Raw genomic sequence first — 26,350 nt, forward strand, 5'->3', positions numbered from 1 at the left:
CTTTTAACTGTCTATTCTATTTTCTTTTTCTTCTTCATTAGTATCAAACATTGAAGTGCAACGTTAAATAAAAGATACTATTATAACGATCAAAACATTTATTCGTATTAATATTTTGCATATTATTACAATTTCGCCAATGCACAATCACGCTATTTACTTCGTACCATATTACATATACAATATTATTTATTTACGCACGTCAGTATTTGTTCAAAATCAACTGTAACGTTATATTTTAAGACATGTTTCTCAGTCCAAGAATTATATTACCTACAATATATATATATACAAGGGATGATTACCAAATGTTGTAAGTGCAACATTCTAAGCACTGCTTGCAAATAAAGATCGGATAACTAAAAATTTTTAGTATATGAGATATATTTTTTTTCCTTCTACTGGAATTCTTCATAACAATTAAGTTAAAGTAATTCAATATTTGAAATTATTATATACTTATTAGAATGTATTATACGTTTTACTTTTTTTATAATAAACTCTGTGAGTAACGTATTCAAAAATTATTTGTCGATTAAATACATTTGTTTATTAGTATAAAATGAGACTGTAAGAAATTGTACAATGTTTTAAGTTCCTTATGCATTGTGCATATGACAAAACAGGAACATTATTACTTTTAAACAAAAATTTCTATAAATTTTCATTTTGAAGTCCAATCATAAAACAGAATTTACATATGTTCTTTATTAACTTTCACTTGGAGAAACAAAAAACATACTCAAATGAGTAATTTTCAACAAAACTACAACACTGAAAATTACTGGCACAACAGTTTCAAGAATTTTGAATTGTATATAATTACTTGGTTCATTTGTATCTTCGTGTTATTAAAGTGTTGTGTAAAATGATTTTACATTATCACTTATCAGTACTTTTTCCTTTCATAATTTGTAATTACATGCGAGGAGTTTAATCAATATTTAATATATTAAATATTGAAAAGTAGAAAGTTATTATATATTTCATCACAAAAACCAAGCTAACATAGCATGGTTGTATTCATTTATGCGTGGAACTCAAAAATAATTCAATGATCGTGCTCTTTAAACTCACGTGCTAGTGCATAGAAAATAAATCACCAGCTGAAGGAAGAGGTGCTAAACCACCTGTGACATCGGGTAACTGTGTTAAATCAGGCAAATTGGAAATATGTGACTTTACTTCAGATCGGACTGCACACACTTTTTTAAGCTTCTCCTTATAATCCTGCAACATATCAGTACATCCATATTCAGTAAAAGTTATATGTTTAATAAGTGCAGAGTAAAAAGAGTAAAAAATAGTCATACTTCTAAAGTTGATTGTGCCTGTTGAAGTAATTGCCTTTGTGCCAAAGTATAATCTCTAAGCATAGTTAATAATCTTCTTCTATCTTCCATTTCTGCTTGCAACCGTCCATTGTAGTCTGCTAACAGTGCAGCAGCTTCATTTACTGCAACACTCAATTGATCTGCAGCTGCTCGATCAGCTAGGTTTGCAAGAAGCGAAACTTCAGAAACTTCCGGTGGTAAAGATGCGATACGTTCTCTAACGCCAGCATCCGAGGATGCTGTATTTTCCAAATCCTGAAATAAAGAAGGCGTTTTAGTGCTTGCCTTCGATATTTTTATGTACAGATATCTTATACTTTTCATATACGATATTTAAGTAAAACTTGAGTAAAAGAAAAAGAAACCTCGTCGTATAAAAACATTAATTCGCTTAAATAAAATTATAAACTAACTACTTATTATGTACATGTACAAAAAATTAATGTAATAATTTTCCTGCTTTGATAGTAGACAACGAATATAAAAATTTAGAGTAAAATCGGAAATAATATATCGTAAAACACATTAAGAGTAAAACAAATCATCGTAAATAGAATAAAATTACTGTTGGGGATGGACATATCAAACTGTATAAATATGCCTGCCAATATGCCTTATGGATTCAACATATATTTTTCTATATATAAGATAGTTTATTGCTAACGATACATATTCCGAATTTTTGATGGTTTTATAAATGGTATTAACCATTAAGGCTTTGATGAGTTCCTCTGTTTCTGGTGGATCTCCAGCAGGAGTACGAGGACTTAAAGTTACATGTAGCTCTTTGGTTCCATCCACTTCAATTTCAGTCTCTGACTTTTTCCTCTCCTTTTTCTCCTTCTACAATATAAAATAAATATATTAATCAATTACAAATATTATATTCTGTGCTATTTAAAATTAATATCTTTATTACCTTTACTTTCTCTATGTCATTCTTAAGTTTCTTTTTTGGAGGTGGTGTTGCTGAATCTTTTGATGTATCTGTAAAAGCAGCTTTAAATTCTGAAATTTGTGCCTTATCATAAACTCCTCTCTCTTCCCAAATCTGAAGAAGCCTATTTAATCTTTCTCTTGTCTTTTCATCAAATCCTTTCATATGTTCAAAAGCTTTTGGTAACACTGTTTCAAATTCTTTTCCAAATTCAGGCCCTTTCTTTTTACTGTTTTGAATAACATCATTTGCCAGATACATGAACATTAGTTTACGATTATCCTTTACTGCAAAAATATATAACTTAATATACTCTAAACAATTTCAGAACACATTGATTTGTATTTTATCTATGTTGAAAAAAAAAGCGTTTAACAATCAATTAAATATAATTGACTAAATTTTATTGATTATAAGTCAATATAAACAATATATTTACATAGGTATGTTTAATTATCATTATTATTGTCACTATTGTTATTACTACTATTTGGATGATTTTATAACAAATAAATGATAAAAATGAATGAAGATTTTAAAAAAGTCGATGAATAAAACTATAAACAATAAATTTGTTTTACAATTATAGGTGAAAACATATTACTGAATTAGCTTTGTGTCAAGTATAATATTGTGTAAAATGCAATTTTGGCTACAACAGATAATTACTAGCAATTTAACTGCAATTTTGCAGTTGACAAGTTGTTAAAAGAAATATGTCTACAATTACGTAGTGAAGATCCAATACAGAAATTAACCTAGAAATTTTGACAAAAATTACTTCGTCTTTGTTACGCCTGGATGTCTTTTAAAATAAATCTGCGGCGACATAATATTCGAAATGCAGAGTTTCGAAGATAAAACATATGAATAAAGATATACTTACGAAAATTGTCACGTACCTTTACACATCTCTTTAAACCAGACTTTCACGATGGTCGGATGATGTTTTCTGTGATGAATTAACCAAAGAGAAAGTGTTTGAATACTTTGTTGAGAAGGATTTAAGTCCATTAATCTTTTCACAAGTGCACTTTCTGTAAATCCTGTCATTTTCTAATTATAACGTTTCGTCAGCAAAAAATATAGGGAACAGTTCGTATCCCAACTCACGAGCCGCACAAGTGTACGACTCAACAGCTGAAATACAAACATGAACGGCATATAAAACCACGCAACTCTACCGCATATTGTCTATATAATTTGTGGCGTATTTATAATTACTAAAATATTATTTCAACACTTCTCGATACTATATGATATATTATTTATAATTCAACATGATTTATTATCACAATTTAATTTAATCAATTAATTTATTTAAACTTTTTACAAACTTTACCTCACTCAATTAATACGCTATGACATCTCGAAACTCTGTAACTTTTTATAACATGAATTGTACCGATCATGAAATTAAAATAAATGAAATATATGATCAATGTTATTAAATATTTTTAAATTATAAAGAAAATAAGTGATGTAACTGGAACAATCCATAAAAAACAGAACTGTCAGTGCCATCCAATGGATAGCAGAGAAACTAAGAAAAACAGAAAACTGCGTCGTTTTCATCAAGCTCCGTAAGATGGTGATCTGGTACCGTCGGTAAATGAATCTAACAGTGTAAGTGTAAATAAGTGTAGAACACTAATTTATCCACCGCATCGACATCGGTGTCCACTGTAACTGCTTCCAACGACAAGATATGTCTTGCAATTACCCCGTCGGTGCTGCTTCGAAAAGAGCAATTATGTTCATTCTTGCGCATCATCCCATGTAAGATTCCATGAAGATATGGTTCACTGATTTGGCTTCTGTTATATTTCTTATTTCGATCTCTATTCTAGAGGGCGTTAAAGAACAGCGAATTTTTCAGGAGACTCGATATTCCATAAGGCTGACAGTCTTTAATAGCATCTCGTCGGTGATTTTGGTTTTCCAAAATTTCAAAAATGTTCAGTTTGAGTTCAGTCGATAAGATATTATCGATTAGTGGCGCATGCGCAGTAACGCGTAACGGAAAGAAGGGTGCGGGCGTATAGGCCATGATTCGGTTTAGGACGCCAGCAGTCGCCACTGGTCTAACTGGTAACCTGGAGTCCAGTCTGCCATGACAGTCGTCGGTGTCACACGAGTGCGACGTTAAAACTTTTCCTCGATTTTGGACTGTCTTTCTGACAAGAGGAACGATCCAATGGGCTAGGTTGTTATAAGTTCCGATGGGCACGTATACGATAGTTATGGAGCGATGGCATAGCTGTTTCAAGTAATAGTCCAGTGCAAAGTTAACAAGAATCGCACGCGTCTTCGGTTTTAGTGAATGGCGGCGGGTGGTGTGGTGGCGGTGTTGTGACGTGTGTCTCGTGCCGTGCTGGCTGTCAGTTTCTTAGAGTATCGAAAATCGCGTCGGTGTTCGATTCTCGTATGACATCGCGGAGAAGTTTTAACGTTCTGCTCGATCGTGGCGTCGGAGGAATTAGTTAACGCGTGTTGCATGCCGCAACGCATAAGGTTCATTCTCAACGTTGCCCGTTGGCATTTGTTTACAAGCAGAAGCTTTCCGTTAGTTAAAGAGCATGCGAGTAAGGTGTGGTGAAAAATGACATGTAGATTCTCGTTGCTCTTTCACTCGTACTTCTCTTTCTCCTTTCTAACCCTCCCCCCTTCCTCTTTGTTCTAGGCACGCGTATTCCTATCCTTCCCTTCCGCCTTCCCCCGTTGCTTGTACCGGCGACTCGAAAGCCTCGCGAAGGCAAAAGTTCGCTGTCACGCGCTGATCGTCACGATATTGTTTTCGCATGAAACACCGATGCATTTTTATTGGCCAAGCTAACGAGCAAAAGTTCACGCGACCAACATAGAGACGTATCGTTAAAGTTGTGCTTTTCATTAAACTTACTCTTGTTTATGTAAGAACCCGATAAGAAAAAAAAACCAAGTATTATATACATATCTCTTCGTACACACGACAAACCGCATCAAGGAAAAGGACAAGGGGGAAAAAAAAGAGAATCTTTCAAGAATTTCGCACACCTTATCAGGATCGAATGCCGGAAACGACCGGCCATGAAGAAACAGTTTGCTGCGGTAGGTTCACGCCCCTGTACTCGTCACGTCTCACCGTACCGTCGATCATCGACAAAAAGTTTACCAACGCATTCAGTGTCCCGTGATCCGTGCCGCGTTAGAACCTAGTGCAGACATTCGTCGTGCTTTCGTGTCGATCGTTCTCTGTTCCGAGTGGGAATATCGTAGTCGTAACGGATGGAACGTGCCTCGTATTTTATTGTACAATAACGGGGCATCGAAAGTGACGTACCGTTTATTCGGTATTCGCTCGTGACAGGAAATTTCCTGTTGCCGATTTGCGCTCGGTTGGCGCGTATGCGACTTGCCCCGAGTGTGTGCACATGCCCCCGCTCGATGCCCCCCCGTTTTCCTCAGCCATCGCACCACTCTGTACACATACGTAAAGGAAACAATACCGTCGTGTTTTTATTCGATTAGAGCGATATGCGTTCCGTGTTCGAGCACGTTTAGTCGTTTCTCGATGGACAGTGTCGTCGCGTTATGCGTGTGGGGCCGAAAACCGAAATACGCGACTGCGCGTAAAACTGCACGCGCTGTCAATCAAGAGAGGAGATATCCACCGTAATATCTCTTTCTCACGTTCGATTCGAGATCCTGTGCTGTGAATGAGAAGATGTTTAACTTTATGAAGAAGGCTACGGAGAAGGACGACAAGGAGAAACGAAAGCGAGAGAAGAAGGAACGAAAAGATGTCAAGAAACGAGATCGCAGTAGTATGTCCGCTGAGGAATTACTACGTTTGGATGAAGTATGTATTTCTTTTTCTTTTTCTTTTTTTTTTTCGAATACATCTCATCGATTTCAATGATCTTGAAACGCGAAGGTTAACTCGTTGACTACCGTAGGGGGTCACCGGTGACCGGCGCGCCGCCTCAAATCTATTGAGATCGTTGCGCTGTATCCTATTCACTATGACGAACTGTTTTCCTTTTAAGCGTTAATTGAGTTAAGAAAGTTTTTCTTTTAATTACGTACCGTATAATTTGTCGAACGATTCTCTTTTCATTATACGAAATGTGAAATGCAGCTGTGCAAGGTTTATCTCTGTTGGGTGATAAAAAATAAAAAAAAATTCTCGAATAACACCACAGTTCTATATATCGAGTATTGACCTTTGAATGCATGTTACGTGCGTTCTATGTCATGCTTATCGACGACAAAGTGGAGGTACACAGATAATTCTACCGATTTGTCGGGCTTGACTCATGATGGGTAATCTGTCCTTTTTATCTATGCTTTTTTTCCTTTTCGAGCACCTTGGAATAGCTGATGTACCAATATACTAAAAATATTATATTTTGTTATAAATTTTAAATATTCGAACTTTGATGACATTATTTTCATTTTCAATATCACACCATTCAGAAGTCTGTATCTTTTAAACAAATTCGAAATCAACAGAATGATGACTTAAACTCCCCATAATTTCATAGTTGAGACTTAAAAAAGTATTAATGACTCAATCAGTCATAGTAATGATATGAGATGTTATAAATATGCAAATTGATAGTCACATTTGTTATCGTTGTATATTATTTCTCGACTTTTCGTATGAGAAGTTTTAGATAAATGCTAAAATAAATTTCTGTTTGTTAACAAAATGTTTATCAGCATACCGGGTTTAATAATATAATCGAAGGGAAGTGTTATTGGACGGATGAGATACTACGCGATAAGGAAGAGTGTTTGTATACAGAGGCAGTTTCCGTAGACAGTATACCGGGTGTCTTAAAATAATCACTTTGTATTAAAAATATCGATAAGGCTTTTAGGTAGTCATATTCGTAAAGCTTTAAGCTTTAAATTGATATATTATAAATAAGATTTTACAATACTTTTATGTCATCAAATTGTGTTGGACTTTTTATATTTTAAGATTTTTAAAATCAATGAAGATTTATTGTTTCAATGTAGTTTATCTTCAGACATCATTCATAATTGACGTATAATTATGTTTGCACGTATTTTTCAATTAGATCTAGTTTAACAACGTGTTCGTGTATTAACAATTGAAGATAATCACGTGTGTGCATCGCGCAAACGTTTAACCCCATTGCTCTCTCTCTCTTTTGTTAATCGAATTAAAATGGTCAATGTATTCAAGATGTATTTGATTAATACATTTGGGAAGTGAATTTAGAAGGATATAGAGCGTTGCAACCCGGTCACTTCCAATTTATTTCTCTACGTTCTTGTATTAATTTCTCTTCAACACTTACCGTTATCATACGTTGCTTTTTATCGAGGAATTATATTTCTCATTCGAAGTAAAAATGTTTATCACCGTTTCTTAGTGATAAATTCATTTTTATTTCTTTACATTTCTTTTCTGATTGCACGTTGCTTTGTAATTTTCATTTTATTTTTAGCAAAAATATTTCATAATCCCTTATCTCGGTGATAAATTTATTTCTATCGTTTCAGTAACAAAAAAACGATACCCATTTGCATAAACGAATGTTTATTTAGAATTCTGTTTAAAAGATATTTATCTCCATTTAAGATAATCTTGATAAGAATTCGCTTGAAACTCTTGAAAAGCGTTATAACGTTCTATCGTCATACATATTTTCCCACATTAAACTCAATAACTTTCCTTCTTGTTTGCTTCATTGAAAGTCAAATGCGATTGCGGAATCAAGATGTATGCTTTTAGTACTCTGTTCAGATACAAGAGGGAAGGTTAACACTTGGTATCTCTTCGTATCGGGGATCGATATTTTCATAATTGACTGCACAGTGAAAAAAGTTGCAAACAATTGATACAATTGGTTTCAGTTTGAAATGTATTAGAATTTACCCGAAGCGAACATTTAAATCTGAAAGGTTTTCATGGAACAACGAAAGATAAATTGGCAATTTTGCGAAATTCGAGGGGTATTATTATTTTGCGTGGGGAAATATCTGGCCACACGCAGACGTTAATGACCCAGGAAAGATTAAACGGCTTAGGGTGGTTCTGACAATGAGTCACACACCATATTCGCCTAAACCTCGCCCCCCTTCAATTAACGCTTATTTCAGTTCCCACAGGACTTTTTAGGCGGAAGACAAATGTTAATAACGTACCACCATACCCAAAGGGTAGTTGAAGAATATTTGAATAAGAAATGAGAATAGTTGCATGCATAAGGTACCTATTATCAAAGTCATTTTTCAAGAAAATACATTGTTATTTTTATGATAATGAAACACTTTGATATGTATAATATAATTATTTATACGATGCATGTATGATGTAAATATACTGATAAATATATTGATTGAACAAAACCATAGGAATTTTCTTATCCCTACATAGAATAAATAGTATAGGACGCACACCCTGCGTCATTGGTTAAGAGAGTATGCTTGTTCAGGAGAGCCAAGAGTACAAAAAAATGAGCAGAATATATTTTTAAAAAATCCCAAAGAATTCCTATTCCTTTCGGCTCTCCTGAATAAAAATAAATTATCTCTATTTTTAAAATTATTCCAATGAAAATGATTTTTTTAACTACTCGATTGATTAATTACTTCATATTTTTGTTCGCAGGTTCGGAGATCGTTGAAGATACCTGGTCGTCGGAAGGAAAAGGAGAAGCTGCCAAGTGGTATCACCGCGGACTATAGTGCTTCGTTTTTCGCTTATTTGGACCGTGATCTGTTGGAGAACTCGCAGAACTCGTCGAGTTCCGGTCAAAGTGTACGAACTGGTAACAATTGGAACACGAGGACGCCGGATGGTTTAACTCAGAGCGATTCATCGGAAACTTCGCTTACTTCCTTGACGATCACCACCACGTCCTCGGCGACCCCGACGAACACGAGCAGCGGACAATCGAGCAAGAATTTGCCACCGTTGCCTCCAAAGCCACCGAAACGTGGAATTTTGAAGGGGCCACGTTTGAGTATCAGCGGCACGACCAACTCGTTGGCGGAGGAGAACGCGTTGCCGAACGGGAACGAGACAAACTATCAGGAAGCCAGCAATCTATTAGTCAGGAACACGTTGCAAAACGAGGTGATAGCATATCAAAACGTACCTGTACATCTGACTGGATACGGGAACGCTGTGAACAAGGAGGAAGGTTGTAGCGAAGAAGAAACACAGACACAGGGTTCGTGGCAGGTCTCTCCTCAGCGTGCTGCTCAACAAAATCAGCATCAGCATCAGCAACATCATCAGCAACATCATCATCATCATCATCATCAGGGTGACGGGAAGCTTTTACAGGTTTGTTGAAGATTTCTCAATTTTAACGAGGGTATATCAAATGTTAGCTAATATCTTCTATATTTTTTATTATTTTTGCATACAAAAATTAGTGGTAGTTTGTGAAGATATGCTTTTTAAAATGAAAAAACATTTGTTTGAAAAAGTTGATAGGATTTTCTAAAAAAAATTCCGAAATATGCACTAGAAATTTGCAAACAATATGAAGAATCATATTCATATTTATAATTCTGTACATGTTGTGAGCGACACGTACATAAATAACGAGCTGTGAGAACGTAGAAATCGACATTAGTTCGACTTTCATTTCTCCTGAACTCTGTACATCAATATTAAACATATAGACGGTTAGGGCAAAAGGATAGCACGCTTAAATTGTATTTGCAAAGTATTCAGTCAGTGTTCATTCTGCTTTCACTGTAATAAGATATAACGTTGCCGCAACGTGTAAATTCGTAACACGTTTCGTGGCAAAAAATTAATAGAAAGTGAAATTGCACAAATTCTTGCTTTTACTGTTTCTAAAACTGAAGAAACAATTAACGTATGTTTATTGAAAAGTTGTATAAAATTGATTGAAGAATTATGGAACAAAGAAGAGCGGTACAAGGTTAGTTAATGAGGATATTTCTCAACTGGACATTGATGCTGGAAATTCTGCCTAGTCACATTTTTCAAAAAAGGAGAATAGTTAATTGAAAAATCTTAAGTGGAATACAAAACTATTAAGGACTATTATGGATATAGAATTCCCATAAAAGGAAATTGTAAAATACTTCATGAAATCTTGAAATAGAGGTGATTAGAGTCGTCTAATACAAAGCGTTTAAATTTCAAAATAAGCAAATTATCGTGTGGTAATTAAAAACAAAAATATCTACGCCATAGAATTTGTTGGAAATAAAATTTTATTAATTTTATTTTATTTACATTAATATTGGGAGACAGTACACGTTACTCGTAGGAATTAACTCCCATTCCTATTTTACTTCAGCATAATCCTTCTGATTCCAGGTTGTGACCAGCGCGAGTCCATCAGCGGACTCCTTAACCGACACCACGAATTCCAGTTTCGCCACACCACCCTTCAGCCTGTCGCCCGTAGGAGAATCCCAGGGTTTGTCCCGGTGGAGGTCATCGGCGTCCTTCGAGGAACAAGGTGTCGAGCTCCAGTTACCGGAGATCATTTCGCTGGAGTTACCAGAGCCTCGGGAATTGACGATCCAGCGGCAACCACCGCCACGAAATGATTTCGGATTTTCCTTGCGGCGTGCCGTGATCGTCGAACGATCGGCAAACGGTGTCACTCAGATGAGACCAGTGATCTTTGCCGAGCCTGGTTCACTGATACAACACAACAACGACACCGGGTTGTTGCCCGGGGACAGACTAATCGAGGTCAATGGGATCAACGTCGATGACAAATCGCGAGAGGAAATTATCGATCTTATTAAGGGGTCAGTCAACAGTGTTACCGTGAAGGTAAGTGTATAGAAACATCAACAACGATTATACACTGATCCTGATAATTAATGATTCATATTTTGTATATTTTATATGTAAAACTATAGCTTGGCTTAAGTTAATACCGAAAGGGTTAAAAAAAGATGAGAGAATTTCTGATGGAACAGGATGGATGATTGTTGTGCCGGTAAAAGTGAGAGCGTTCACAGGTATGCTTGGTCAGTTGGAAAGGTGGTCGCGACGGGACAGCGAAACTGGTGTTTCCCCGGTGATGTTGGCTTGGTTCATTGCCACTGGTGCACCGAATATAGCGGCATCGTGACTCACGATCCATAATAAAACTATACTCGGACCGTGAGTGTCGCGTGAAAATAACTTCTTACCAAGAAACCTAACTGATCTTTCATTGTTCCTGGAAATTATCGAAGACGACCCCGTTCTAACGTCACGGGGACGCAGCATTTCGCTCCTCGTCCCGTGTCTCTTCCAGTTAAACGATGCTTGAGGAAAAATTAGCACTTGCCTTTTCAATTGGCACTGTGCAAAGGTTTTATCACCGTCGACTGGCTGAATGGATGATAAACGAAATTTACAAACCCGTCGTGGTTCCCATCGGTTTTAATTTTACAAAATTATATCGGTACCTAGAAATATGATACTGCTATAGTAATATACTTATCGAAGATACTGTTACGTTGTAAGAGCGCGAAAGTGAAAAAACAGCGCGAGTTGTTGCAAGGGGAAAGATATTTGACCTTGCGCCATAGCAATGGAATGCCAAAAATGTCAGGACGCTCGTGTTGCAAGAATGGAAAATACGAGCGTGTCGTATTCGTTCGCTTTATTCTCCTTCTCCTGTGCGTTATGCATATAAATACGTTCGTTAAAAGGGGACTGAAGTATAATCCGGTTGCTCTATGCATCGGCGCACATGTCTGTTGCAAATCGGGCGGGAAACGAATTATACAGGACGTTCTATGCAACTGGGCCAAGCTATAGTTTTACAATAACGATAGAGAATAGACAGAATAAAATGGCATTGAATGAAGTATCGCGTGATGAGTGTGTTAGCTCCGGAAGTTGAGGGGTTCCAAAGATTTCAATATTTTTTTTTTTTAAATAAATTGTATACTTTGTTATACATCAATTGAAGCGTCTTTTTATTCTCTACAAAAAATATTCAGACACTTTGGTCGAAAATTGATTTGTTCAAAAGATATCTTAGGGAGAGACCATGAGGCTCTCCCGGTCTCTCCCTAAGATAACTTTTAAACTGATGAATTTTCGACTTAGGTACCTTAATACTTTCTTATAGAGAATTAAAATACGCTTCAATTGGTGTATAGCAAAGTGAAAAATTCCATTAAAAAAAATGAAGATGAATTTGAAATTTTGAAAAAATTTTATTGGAATTCTGCACTTTTCTTGACGTCATTCGAAGCATATTTTAATTCTTTACAAAAAGTATTCAGCTACTTTGGTCGAAAATCAATTAGTTCAAAAGATATTTTAAAGAGAGTCCATTAGGCTCTCCCTAAGATATTTTTTGAACTAATCAATTTTCAATCCAACTATCTGAATATTTTTTATAGAGAATGTTCCAATGAATTATTTAACGCAAAGAAAAATACAAGAATAAGAAGTTGTTGAACGTCATCGTAGGAATAAGTGAGCAGGTAGGCGGTTATTGACACACCGGTTAAAATAAGAAAGATGCTGTTGTGTAACTGGCTGTATTAGATCAAAGTAATACGGGTTCGTTTAGGTTCGTTCTTGGAACATTTCCAATTCGGGCTGTAGGCTTAACAGGAGGATGTATCGATTAGAGTAGCAAGCCTCTCGTGCAGGTTCATGCCCTGGTTCTCTTTCTCGATCGACGAAGAAGCGGTCTTAACAGAAACAACGTAACGTGATTTACATACTTATGTACAGCTAGGTACCGCTTGCAGGTGTTCTCTCGGTCAACATCCTGTTTCCTGTAGCCCGATCGTTATATGGGGCCCACCTTAATTTTCAACAGCTTATGCACGCGGATAGAAACTAGATGTACCACCGTACATCGCGTCCGTTACTTAGCTGATTATTATTGAAAATGCGTACTGTTATCTGTCACTGTTTTACAGTTACTAACGTTTCAATCACTTGTTCGTGTACGACGAATGTTGTTCTGAGAATTTTTATACTAGTGGAATTAATTCTGGACAGTTTGAATAAAAATATTCTTTATTTTATATTTGTGCAGAAAATGTATATTTTACTATGGTGTAACAGTTGTTTTACAATGGGTGAAATTGTACTTCAACTTGTCATCTGCTCTAATGATTCTGTCAAGAAATGGCACAAATTTCTATCTGTACAAGAACGAAAATGGCTATGATTACTTGTACCGTGCAATTTTTTCATTTAACCCTTTCATTGCTTCAAACATACCTACTCGAATAAAAATGCAAAACTATATGTTAAGCCTGTGGTTCTTGTTAAATGAAATTTATAAAAATCTCGTTAAACTTCTTAAGATTCTTTCGTGTCACGAAATCGTGTCAGATTTTACGTTTCGAAATCCGGCGGTTTAATATGCAACGGTCCGATATTCCATTAAACCATGGATATTGATTTTTAATGAATTTTAATTGGACGTAATGGTAATTTATTAAGATAACACCGTATTACTTTCGTTCAATGAATTCACCTCGCGTAATACGTATTTTACACCGTAAGCTTGTTATTTATCCTCGAAATCTCTTTGAACATTAAATATGGATATTTTCTTGTTTGCAGGTGCAACCGGTTGCAGAATTGTCGGAATTATCGAGACGGGGTGGTAGCGACGGACGACAGGTCGAACTTGCAGCCGCGAATATTCGCGGTGGTACTCTTCGACGATCTGGTAGTTTGCGCTTTCATCAAAACATGGTGAGTCTTTTTTAATTACTTCAATCCTACCCGAGAAAAATATTATTTTGGATAACATTATTATTACCACGCGTTATCGCGCGCTGAACAACAATACAGAGTGAGCGACTCCGTTTTGGTAGCAAAATTTGAAATTTGGAAATTAATTATACGCCTAACGCAACAAGTATAGTTTCAAAGGTTTAACTGGTAGTAGAATATCTAATGCAGAAGATAAATAGCTAGGAGGGGCAAAGGTGTGGTGATGAGACAGGTAGAAAAATTCTGGAACACAGGTAAGCTGTTTCTGGAGCCGTAAATGCAGTAATATTGCTGGCAAAACGTTACTTTCAGGAATTTAGCTATATCTTCTAGAAAGTGGACTAGTGATTAGATGTTTCCTGTCAATTTCACTGACCGTGTCTAATTGATTAGTTGCGTGGAATATTAGTTAAGGGGTTCAAGTTAGAACTATAAATATAGCCAGTTATCGGAAATAAAAGAATCTAGAAATTCAGGTGCGATCTTGAAAGTCTATTAAGGAACGTGCATTTAAGTCCCGTATTCTTAAGCGGTACCATTCAGTGGGTAAAAATTCCCACATTTTAGATGCTAAAAGCGGAAATCTCCCGTTAAAAATAAGCGAAAGACGATCGGAAAGAGTAGGGAAGACGGGTGAATATCAGGTAGAAAAGGAAGGAACAGGTAAGCACGCGGAAAAAGTGAAAGATGAAGAGATTGTTGGGCACTTCTAGGTACGAGAAGAGAAAAAGACAATAGAGCAGGGACGAACGCTTTCCACCCACATTCCTGTTGGCGGTGCAGTGGCATAGTAATCGTTTAACGGTACATCTGCTGACTTGCTTGTTCTGTAATGCCACCTTTTCAGTTAAATTGAAAACTAGAATCCCTGTAATAATAGAATAATTGCATCGCAAAAAAAATCCTGACGTAATTATGATTTTTTTCGGGGGTGGGCCAAGTCCTCTTAATTTCATTAAAGCGTCAAGCGTAACTCCACTTTAAGATTTTTCATTAGAAACTGTTCACCCTGGTATTCAATGTTGCGTGCACTGGCAGGGTTTTCTTTTTGTTTGCACCTCGTAAATGTGTCAGTTGCATTCCGTTTGGAATGTATAATAAGATGGGCGTGATACAAAAATACGCAGGGCGCGTCTTGTAATTGGGTCGAATCGCATCTCCCGTTTCTCTGAGGATAGGAAGAAAATAATGAGGGAACGATAGGATAAAATGTATTTCTGTGTAATCTCGTTCTTCTTCGTTAAAGCATTTAATTTATGTTTGTAAATTCTTTTTTTTTTTAATGATTATACTTATTTTAGTATGAATGGATTCCTTGTTCTGATTGTTCGTCTGTGATATTACTGTGTTTTACATGGTACTTTGAGTTAGGTTTCATATTTTCTGATTTATATTGTTTCAGTAGAAAAAAGGTGAACACAAATATATTTAATTAATGATATTAATAAAAATAATTATAGTAACAGCACTAATAATAGTATAGTATTAGTAATAGTAAAAATTTGAATGGTTCATACATTTCACGAATTAAAACTAACATTACCATAATTGATACACTATATATATCTAACATTTTAAGTTATAAATTAATTATTTACATAAATTAAGGTTTATATCTTTGCTAAGTGATCCAGTTGAATAAACTGTGTACTGCCAGTCGGTAAAATAGAAAACATGATGCACTCTGCATTCAATATACTTACAGTTGATATTTTAGGGATGGAGTAATTTATTTGAATTTCTTTTCTACGTAAACAATTCATTATTTATTTAAAGAAAAGGGTATCGTTAGAATTCTTTTTTATCAAATTACAAGAAATTATTTATTTTATTTTATTTGAAGTATTTTTCAAAATTAAATGATATTTTATTTTTGTTTCTTCTATTTACCATATTATATAATAATTCCAACTTGAAAGCTAATTTTGTAATGTACATTACACAAGTTCCCAGACAGAATTTTCTCAATGATCCCTTTTTCCTTAGAAAGAAGTTTTATTGATTCTACGTATCTTGATGCACGAAAACAAACTTCAAAACTGAAATATGAAATTGCAAATTTAAAGCGAGCAAAGTAATCCTTAACGAAACGCGATACTCTCGTTTAACCGATTAATCATGTAAACCGCGTGCGCTTAATTTGTATTCGCAGCGTGTACGTTAATGCAGAATTACACGATTGAAATTACATGGTACTGCGTTACGTGCAACTGCATTATTTCATGGTGTCCATTGTCATGCTCGCTGAACACTCCCTTAGATGCAGCAAGAAAATTTCTCATCGAAGGAATTTTTCGCTTGAATTCACTTCCATAACGTTAATGCACTTTCTTTCATCGTTTTCCTTAAGAAAATTTCAAATTTCCCTTATGATTTAATTTATAGAAAAATTGATATTTATTAATTATCGAATAGCTGACCACTGAACAGTGTCGTGGATCAATTTTGATTCCTATACTTTAAGATTCCAGGTTATTGATCCTAGAAAAAAATCCAAGTAGAACATACCACAAACGTAATATTAAACGATATATTTGAAACCGTAACGATAGTGTTACTCCCACCTATTAGAAAAATGTTTGATACTAAATATCGCTTATTTGATCCGACCAACCCTATCGTGAAAAAAAAAAAATGAAAGAAATAAAAAAGTACACTTGTATTGTGATAGTTAGATATAATCAGTAAATTTGATAGGAAAATGATGGAAGTTTACGCGAACAGCTGATAATTTAGGACGGCTAAGTAACGTTACGCAGGAACACGTGGTACCGAAAAGGATGCACCTAAAGGTGCAGTCAGAGAATGACGTCAACCTATTGCCTTTCTATAAATATCGAGTTTCCAAAAGAAGTTCGTTGCCCACGCTCGCTACATGAACAAGCTACAAGAGTTTAATGACCGTCTACATCATCCTTTTAGATCTAAAGCGTGTTGTATTCTTCAGGGATTCGGCTAAAATTTCTGCTTTCCATCACGATAAAATTTGATTAAAAAAGCGATTTCACCCTCTCGCACAGTATTTATCGTGGAAATTGAAGTATTCTATTTTTATCTTCGATTATAATTTTCAGAATCGCATAGTTCTATCATTCGTCGATAGTTTGTTATTCGCGGAGCAGCAAGAGGGTTGTATACTTGCCTACATTTGATCGATGATAATAGGATTGCGTGCTTCGAATGCGGATTCCACAGTTACCCTGCATCATTGCAGGGTTTCTTTGTTTTCTTTAATTCTACAGTAACTCGGTGCTAATTGTACCGATCGATACCGTGTAACTTTCAAACGCAATCCTGTGTTTTGTCAGAGCTTTTTCATAAACTGATAACAAATAACATTCTTCTGTAAACAAGAATCATTTATGATTCAGATAAAGGAAATACTTACGAAGGTGAATAACGACGAAGAATCTTGTTTTCCGTAGCCTGGTTAGCAATGAACAATAGTACTTTGAAATGTTAGAAAGTGAGTAATTAAATCTTCGCTATTGTTCTTTGTGATTTGCTAAGTCACTAAGCTGCGTTGGTCGCCTTCGAACGGAATAAGTCTTGCAATGCTACCTTCACAATCGCGTTCCTTGTCAAGCTGCATGACCGATGAATCCAGCATCATCAATCGAAACCGCCTTCCTTTCGTCGTTGAAAAACACGTGTCATTTATAAATCTATTAAATTAACTGCCAGGCTATATTTCTTCGGCGACTGTACTCTTAAAAAAAGATCCAAAGCATCAATATGTACATTTTTCAATGCGATCCTAGTCGAGATTTTACCTCTGCATCTCCTCTAAATTACTGTGTATAGTCTGCTGAATTTTTCTGTATCGACTTCGGAAATATAGCGTCATTGAAAAGAATCTGAGTTTTTAGAAGACTGGGAAGTTGAACCTCGTTCGAATTACGAATTAACATTTTGCAGGCTGAGATTTAAAATGAAAATGCTTCTATTTGCGAATAGTTTTGATCGGTATGAATGGTCCATAAGGATCCGGCTGCTGCAGCCTACGCTTTAAATGTGCTTGTTTCGCCTCCGAGGAACGTTCTCCTTTCCATATTCGAGCTCTCTGTGCTTTCTGAATGACATTCTTGCCAAGTGACGCTGTATCAAACACACTTTTCATACGTTTCAAAAACTGTTACTTGCCTCGTGTTACACTGTGTAATTGAATGTAATACGGAAACGGCGCTTACGTATTACGACGCGGTAGCATCATCGCTGATGACTAACTCTTCTACAGGGTGTAATTCAATCGTTCGTTCCCTGTTATTAATTATTTTTATTAAAGTAAAGTGTTCATTAGCAGCTTTGATATTCGAGTTACTTATACTGTACTCCTTATTTACCGTATCCTTTCAATCTTGGCAGTTGTCGGCAAGTAACTTTACTAAAATAGTACGACGGGAAGTACGAAAAGTTTCGCGTTAAATCGTCCAGGAACGCGGCTCGGAGGAGTTCTTTGATCCGATTAACCCCTTGGTTACTTGGGAAAATTAAGTAGGGCGACAGTCAGCCATTTCCAAATATAACTTTTAACTAAGTGTCCTCAGTTTTTGAAGCGGTTGTTAACCCACGCGACTCGTCGGCTTTTCGACTATTTTAGCATACTTCAATTTAATAAACTGTGAATAATAATAGCTTTTTTACTTAGGAAGGATTATGGATTGCGCAACGGACGGTTTTGTCAGGATTGAAAGCTTGTTACAGGCTTGATCTTCTACGAGTAGTGTGGTGATTCGCCCACACAAGAACACGATCTCATCGATCCTTGTATTAAAATTCGAATTATTTAATTTCTTTCTTTTTTCATTGAAACAGTCGATCACCACTGACCAACTATTATTAGGAATTTTGATAGATAGTTTACGTTTTGATTGTTAAACGCGTGACATCGGTATGTCGTTGTGGCGGGAACGATTTCACGAGGCGGAGCGCCAGTGACATATTTCAACGGTTTAAAAAACCTCGCACAAAGGAATTCTTCTGAAAGGATTGAGAGCCCGACTTCCCACGCCTTCCGCGATGTAGTCTCGTTCATCTGTTGCGTATACCCTTTCAATGCAACGTGTTACCACGCGTTCAATCTTCCATGTTTCTGTTGCTCGTCGCTGCGTTGATGATTGAAACGTAAGGGTCGTGGTCGTTGTCCAGATAAGTAAAATAGAATGAAAAATCTCCGGAGAAAATTCGTTTAGAAATGGCTCTCTTTGAACCTTAGAATTAGAATATTTTGAAACACAGAAGGTCTCGTGTGTCTTGATGACATAAAAGAATTAAGAAATGACACCTGCGACTAAGCTTTGATAAAAAGTAAATAAAATTAATTTGTCGGCTAACAAAGACGCGAGAATTTTAAGAAAACAGAATGCAGAAACACCGCAGACGTTTGTTGCGATGCGTGGAGGGAAACTAAAAAAAAAAAAAACATGAAAGGAAGGAAAAAAGGGAGGGACGTCCCCAACTGCGAACCGATGCATTCGCAGATTCATCACGTGCATCTCGGTGCACGCGATCTGCGTGCTGAGGGCAGCAGAGTTACTATTTTATGTTACTATTTTAAGAAGCTCGAAACACCAAGCATTACGTCCATCAAAGCCAGCCTCTTCAAGCCCGTAACACAAAGATGGGATAGCTTCTTTATATTTACCTCACGTTGCTTCGAACACCAGACGGTTCTTTCACGTAGCTCGCCTGGTTAATCTTCGACGAATGCTTGGGAAATAATTATTTAGCTAAAAACGACTCGGTTTCTTTCAACGACTAAGACACCTAAATTTTATATCGTACAAATCGTTTTGCACGGTCGATTGGATAAAATTGAAATTGATATTTAAACGAGTTGGGGTAGAATTTCTGATTCGTCGCGGTTTAGCAAGTAGTCGCTCTGCTGATGCATACAGACAGGGAAAGGGAACGAGGTCATCGAAGAGATTAAATAGGAGGAAACGTCTTCGATATGCATAGATTTCCCTGTCTTCGTGTTGTTTGCATGAAAATCGTGTTTATGCAAATTGCCGGTTGAATAGGCGCGCGAATTGTTCCTTTCGAAAGGAGAGGATTGCGTGAAAAGGTGAACTGACAGCTTCTTTCTTTGATTTCATCGAAACGATGAGCTACACTCTTGATATTTTCAAATTTTTGCTATTTCAAAAATGATTACATCGTAGAAAAGATGATTAAAAGATGATTTAAGGTGGATTAATTAGAGCGTAGGGAATGTTTTAAAATTTCTGGCGGATGAACAATTTGTCAACACAGAAACAACAACAACCTGTTCGCATCGGCAAAACCGCGTATCGCGGAGGAAAATGTCGCGAGTAAAGTGAAAGAGTTATTGGCGGGACGAAGAAGAAGGGATCAACAGGAGTAAGAGAAAGACGTTTGAACAGGAGGAGAAGGAACACGCCAATCGTGGGAGCACGCCTGCCTCTTTCGTTTCTTTTTGATCTCCTTCGGTCTGGAGAGATACCACTCTTGTCTTTTCCTTCAGTCGAGACTCGGTGAGCTCGAGGTGCTCCTCGTAATGGAGCCCTGTCTCGCGGTTCTCTTGTCTTCTCTTTCGTATCATCTTATCGCGCGGGAAGTCTCGATTTCCGCGGTGCCGCGAAATCACTGATCGATTGAAATTTTCACGAAGAACTTTTCTGTGAACAGTGATTCGGTGTTTCATTTCTGTGTTCAAATTAAGCAACATCTTCCATATTTATCGCGAGTTTGATTAAACGTGTCGTATTCAAATTAAACTTAATTTCAAACTGAAAATTCATATATTAATAGAGAAGTAAAAGATTTAGTGATTAGGATTTATTCAGTGTGTGATTATAATACTTTGTGAATTCTTTAAATTGTTCATACTCTAATTCTTCATACCCGAATCCCTAAGTTTAATAATCTGAAAGACAATGATAACAACGGTGTCATCATCAACGAGAAACATTCAGCTATTTCTTCAGCAAAAACATTCAAAAATATCTAAAATCGAACAAAATATTTTTCCCAAAGAAAACGGTGTCTCTCAAGGAGGAAAAAGAAAAAACGAAACGAGATCAAGCTACTGTTCTGCGGCCAATTAACAAACGTGAAAGCGAGAGGGCAAAAAACACGTGGGTCATTTTTTCCCGGGATCGAGATGCCTTTAAACAAGGAGACGAGCGACAAAGAGTCCCTGAGAGCGCATCACCTGCTTCACAGATCGTGCAGGGGCAAAGCTCACGGTAATGGCATAGCGAAACAAAGCAATCGTCGCGCGACTATTTCCTTTCCCGCCACCAGCTTCCGGAAGCCGGACGACACAGAGGCGTACGTCGAGTCGGTTAACGCGGTAAAAAATCCGAGCAGAAGAATCAGTAGAAATGGCACGAGTTCTTGGGAATGTAGCGACACCGACAGCATGCATTCGTCCGAGACGGGTCAGAACGCTTTTGGAAATGATCGATGCCGATCGTCGATCGATCGATCACCGAGCAACGCGATTAACGCGAGGAAGAGGGCTTGTCGTGGCGCCCACGTGTCCTCTTGCTCCTCCAAGTCGGCCAACTCGAGGAAGAAGGAAAACTGGGCGGATACGTTGCGTGTTGGATCCATAGACGATCGGATCAAAAGGATGGAACAAGGATGGAACGACAGTAACGTGATCAGGGCTCCTAGAGAGAGGAAGTGGAGGAGGATCACCGCGGAAGTGGAGCAGAGGGTGCCGAATACCGTGTCCGATCTACGAATTCTCAGCTTGAGAGGATCCTCCATGAAGAGCTGGAACGGTGGTTTGCAGAAGAGGAATCGATGTAACGGTGTCCAGAGGAATTCCAAACAGTTTGTTGATATTATAGCGTGGGAGGAGATAGTGGAGATGGCTCTGGCGAAGAAAATTGGGAGAGGAAGGGGGAAGAGAAGGCGCAGGAATGGGGAGGATACGGTGGACGAGGGTTGCGAACGTCGAAGGGAGAATGATGTCGCGAAGGGTGCCGGAGAGTGCATGAAACGGCTGGAAGTGCTTCTGCAGAATAGAATACCGCCGCAAATAGAGGTACGTCGTTATGGACACACCTTGAGGAGAGAGCTGTCTCCTATGGGGTGGGTTGCTTGGGGATGGAAGAGTTCCCTTCAAATCATCGACACCACTGATTATTCATAACTACAATTTTAAAATAATAATTCCTCTTTGTATCAAATAATCTCCCACCCCTGGATTACAATATTTTCAAAGTACCATAAAATGGCACTTACAGTGGGTGATCAGATTATTAGAGCCATTCGCATAAATTGATGATTTTACATAAATAATATTAATTCTTAAATGAAAACCGAGTTAAACGAAGTTTTTGTTATTTTATTTATACGTTCGATAGAAGTATGGGTTAGAAATAAAGCTTAATTGCTTAAAATGCATCGAAAGTACATCGAAAAGAATTGAGGCAGTAATTGCAGCAAAAGGTGGCGTTACGAAATATTAATAGTAGAGAATTATTGATTAAAAGTTACACAATGTAAAAACCTTAAAATCCTGGCTCTATTTCTACAGAAACACGAAAAACCCATTTTTCATACCATGGCTCCAATAATTTGATCATCCACTGTATGTTATATCAATTGAAAACTTAAACTTTATTGAAAACAAATTGACTGGTAGCTTCCTCTATTCACAGATCTACAGGTGACACCTTTACGACCAATCGTAGATTCAAATGGTACGCCCTACGCTTAATGGTAATCACCTTGAATAAAGAATTAGCCGATCGAACGGAGTCGTTCAATCGGACGTTAAATACCGTTCGGTAAAGTTACCAACTCGTAATTACCAGGATGACGGTGGTTTAGTAGCCTCACCAGAAATAGCGACATTGTTCCCGCCATGGACACTGGCTAGAAACTCAGCTAAAGGGCACACGCTTCTCGTAATCGTGTAATTCTCCCGTTTAGGATTTGCTTAGCCGATGGCAGGCGGTGCGGCGCTCTGTTTGTTTCGCCAAACAATGCGACTCTTGTACTCTGCTTACCACGAAGAGAGAGAGAGAGCCTGATTCATGGTAATTTATTACCAGGAAGTCAGCAGACCGTCGTTCTTACATGGTAGAATAGAACGAGTCACGGCGCCTTCCAGCAAAACGGCTGACACGACGCGGAAATCGATACGCAGCTGCACCTTAGCGTGATTCGAGAAATTAGGGGATTTGTTCGCTGCTGTCTTGTACATGGAAAAAGATGTTGACACTTCGAACGACCCACAATAGTTCGAAATTACGTTACACGGAACCGTGTACAGTAGTTACAACCTCTTTCCTAGAGAAAATGGCACTGTAGAGAAAGGAGACTCTAGGAAGCGGATAAAGGGGTGGTCCAAGATTCTCAGATTTCTAAATTTTTTAATTTCAATGTTTTTAAGATTGATTCGAAATTAGTACTGCCTTTTTTCCAGACTTTTACAAACCTTGGAATTTTAAAATTGTTCTACTTGATTAAGGTCAGGCACGCAAAGGCGTTATGCAAGTGGAAGTATTAGGCGTACGAAACCGGTATTAAACGATCCTGATGTTTCGAAGGATGCCGATAATTTAAACGACAGTTCGATATTTTTCGTTACAAAATATCCTCTTTAGAGGAATTCCATTTTCGGCTTAGAAATGTCATCATTTATTTTTGATGCTTTGGAACCGTTCCTTATACGGTGAATCTTAATTGGCGCCGAGAAATTTCAATATTTTCTATGTATCGTAATGAAACAGAGAGATGTAATAATATAAGAAAAAAAGTAGGTAGAAATAAATGTGAAACCGTAATATGAAAATAAAAAGAAAAGAATAATCATAAATTGATGAAATTGTTCGTTTCTTTAAAATCATTTGATAGGTGGTACAAGTAATCCTGTAAATGGAAAACGAAACCTTTGTAATTTATTTCAACATTGAATTTCATTTGCGCTCATTCCATGTTGGATAGTGTCGCAACTCTCTAACGTCACAAGGTTGTCAAGTCACACCTTCAACTTTAACGCGTTCATTGCCAAGGAATTTTAAGAGAAAACTTTTACAGGGGGCTAAAATATGGATATTATTATGCTAATGTTATGTATCCAGAAAGCAATCTGTGTTACATTGGGACCAGAATGTTCCTGGATCGCAGGAAATCAACGTTTCCTTAATCAGGATTTGTCAGAATCTTATCCAATTATAAGTAAGCTCATTAAAGACTGCTGAAGTACAAAATGTAAAAGTATTAAAATAACTGAGTCTTCGTCACGAAGAGTCTTTCTCTTAGAAATTTTTAGTTCATAAACGTGGATAGAAGATTAAAACAACATTAATTAAATAATTGTTCTGTTTTTATTGAAATACAGGCACGATCGGAGGAACATCTCGCGCAAGAACAAGCATGGCTAAGCTCCGAAAGGATTTGGTTGCTGCACCGGGGTGGTTTCACCCCCGCGACAAAGTGTGGCCACGCGGATCCGGACACCGGGAAACTGAGAATTCGCTTGACTACTTCCGGCGAAGAACTTCTGGTCGACGAAGAAGACGTTGAGAAGGTAAATACCGGCGCAACAAGATGATATAGCAATCAGTAGAGACAAGTGGAAAAGTGAATTTAACGTAACACGTTTGGCACGATAGAGATGCATCGGTCTGACAAGTAGGTTGAATCAAATTGATCGTTTATTTTCTTTTGCAGGCGAATCCCCCGCAGTTCGACAAGGCCGAGGAGCTCTCGCAATTACGCTTTCTCAATGAATCCTCTGTTCTCCACACGCTGAGACAACGTTACGCCAGCAATTTAATACACACTTACGCAGGAGATAGCATGATCATTATCAATCCGGTGGCGCCGTTGGCAATTTACTCGGAAAAGGCAAGTGGAATTTCTAAATTGCTCCGCTTCCTTCAGCGTTTATCGAATTTGATTTTTAACATTCATATTTAGTGTATTAATATTATCGTAAATGTACGTTGGGTATCACAAAATAGAAAGTTATTATCCACGTAGCGAGACGAGGGTTCTAAAGCTGAGAGCATGAAGACGCTGTTTTAAAGGTAGCGAAGGGTAGATAAGGGTGGTAAAAGTGGGAAGACACGGTGGATAAGAGTAAAGTTCGTAGACGTTGAAAAAGTTTCAAGGGTATATTGTGCTTGTAGTAAAATATGGGGGTATAAAAATCAGAGTTAAATCTGAGAATTTTCCTGTCAAATGTTTCCCATTTGAATTATATTAATTTCTAATTAATTTGTCTTCTTGTTTTAGGTGGCACACATGTTTAGAGGATGCAAAAGCGAGGATATGCCACCACATGTTTATGCAATGGCGCAAGCAGCTTACAGGGGGATGCTAGCAACCCGAAGAGATCATTCCTTAGTTTTTCTTGGTCGTAGCGGTTCAGGAAAAACTACCAACTTCAAACATGCCCTTCATTATCTCGTACTGGCTGCAGGCACAGTTAACAAGGTGAATTATCTGTCTAGAATAAATTATATTATACTTAATTCGTCATTGATTTATATTTTCTTTTGTAGATCCTGACTATTGAGAAGCTGAACGCTCTTTTCACGGTGCTGGAAGCTTTTGGAAACAGTAGAACACATATGAATTCGAACGCAACACGATTTACACAAATCTTTAGCTTGGACTTTGATCAGTCGGGTCAAGTAGCATCTGCTTCCTTACAGGTGATAAGAATGAAGCTGATTCTACACAAAAATATCAAAATTAATCAAAAAAATAACAAAGGTAGGATCTTATTTTAATCTTTTTCTTCTGTTTACAAGGTGTTGCTTTTGGAGAAATCAAGGATAGGTAGGAGAGCAAACGGAGACCCGACCTTCCACGCTATTTACCGTTTGCTAGCAGGTGCTGAGGGTGCACTGAGAAAGGAGTTGCATCTTACTAATCTAGTCGCGGAGAACAATGCATTTATTACACCTCTTCAGAAGCACGAAGACAAGCAACGTGCCATGGTTGAGTTCAATCGAATCGTGGCTGCCTTTCGGATCCTTGGTGTTTCTGAAACCGAGGAGAAGGTTATCTGGCTCGTACTCGCCGGCATTTATCATTTGAGCTGTGCTGGTGCTGTTAAAGCTGGCACTAGTTCCCAAAGTCGATGGCAATTCGCGAGAGTAGAATGTGCCGAGAAAGCTGCCACATTGTTGGGTACTACAGTCGAGGAATTGAGTAGAATAGTGTTTTCTTCAAACGGAGGTGGTGCTGGTACACCGAGTACTCCGAGACCTGCACTTCGAACACCAAGCCCGACGGAGCAGGGAAAAGATATAATGGGTTTGGACGCTCTGGAAGGTCTTCTCATAGGACTTTATTCCGAAGTGTTCCATTGCGTAGCGGCTCTTATCAATAGGTACTTTTCTTTCAAAGAATTTTCATTATTTAATTTCTACT

General features: G+C 37.4%; 2 protein-coding genes across 5 annotated transcripts in view; one reads left to right on the forward strand and one right to left on the reverse strand.

Moving 5' to 3' along the window:
- Positions 1 to 2: 2 nt before the first annotated feature.
- LOC117604462 (regulation of nuclear pre-mRNA domain-containing protein 1B) lies at positions 3 to 3,764 on the reverse strand. 2 transcript variants are annotated; one of them, XM_034324542.2, is made up of 6 exons: positions 3,614 to 3,764; positions 3,174 to 3,411; positions 2,254 to 2,558; positions 2,043 to 2,177; positions 1,314 to 1,589; positions 6 to 1,230 (listed from the first exon to the last, which is right to left on the reverse strand). In XM_034324542.2, the coding sequence occupies exons 2-6, from the start codon at positions 3,322 to 3,324 to the stop codon at positions 1,081 to 1,083; spliced, it is 1,017 nt and encodes a 338-aa protein (XP_034180433.1). In that variant the 5' UTR covers positions 3,325 to 3,411; positions 3,614 to 3,764; the 3' UTR covers positions 6 to 1,080. The 2 variants fall into 2 exon arrangements, with proteins under 2 accessions (XP_034180434.1, XP_034180433.1); XM_034324543.2 differs by lacking the exon at positions 3,614 to 3,764 and having other exon boundaries at positions 3 to 1,230; positions 3,158 to 3,296.
- A 569-nt stretch (positions 3,765 to 4,333) lies between these two features.
- LOC117604458 (Myosin heavy chain-like) overlaps positions 4,334 to 26,350 on the forward strand; it is a 46,223-nt gene continuing 24,206 nt past the window's right edge. Inside the window, exons 1-9 of one of the 3 annotated variants that reach the window (XM_034324526.2) lie at positions 4,334 to 6,112; positions 8,900 to 9,580; positions 10,595 to 11,062; positions 13,823 to 13,957; positions 24,306 to 24,494; positions 24,638 to 24,814; positions 25,205 to 25,405; positions 25,474 to 25,626; positions 25,726 to 26,309. In XM_034324526.2, the coding sequence (XP_034180417.1) occupies positions 5,978 to 6,112; positions 8,900 to 9,580; positions 10,595 to 11,062; positions 13,823 to 13,957; positions 24,306 to 24,494; positions 24,638 to 24,814; positions 25,205 to 25,405; positions 25,474 to 25,626; positions 25,726 to 26,309 (2,723 nt within the window). In that variant the 5' untranslated portion in view covers positions 4,334 to 5,977. Of the gene's footprint in view, positions 6,113 to 8,899; positions 9,581 to 10,594; positions 11,063 to 13,822; positions 13,958 to 20,455; positions 21,999 to 24,305; positions 24,495 to 24,637; positions 24,815 to 25,204; positions 25,406 to 25,473; positions 25,627 to 25,725; positions 26,310 to 26,350 lie in introns of those variants that run through there. The other 2 variants (XM_034324527.2, XM_034324528.2) reach the window with 2 other exon arrangements.

Source organism: Osmia lignaria, chromosome 7, assembly GCF_051020975.1.
Source record: "Osmia lignaria lignaria isolate PbOS001 chromosome 7, iyOsmLign1, whole genome shotgun sequence".
Lineage (NCBI taxonomy): Eukaryota > Metazoa > Arthropoda > Insecta > Hymenoptera > Megachilidae > Osmia > Osmia lignaria.

Excerpts from the sequence above, each read along its gene's own strand:
- LOC117604462 (XM_034324542.2), bottom strand. The coding sequence starts at position 3,324 with ATGACAGGATTTACAGAAAGTGCACTTGTGAAAAGATTAATGGACTTA. Across the intron at positions 2,559-3,173 it reads GTTTAAAGAGATGTGTAAAG|TAAAGGATAATCGTAAACTA; the intron begins GTACGTGACAAT and ends ATATTTTTGCAG. Across the intron at positions 2,178-2,253 it reads ATGACATAGAGAAAGTAAAG|AAGGAGAAAAAGGAGAGGAA; the intron begins GTAATAAAGATA and ends TTTATATTGTAG.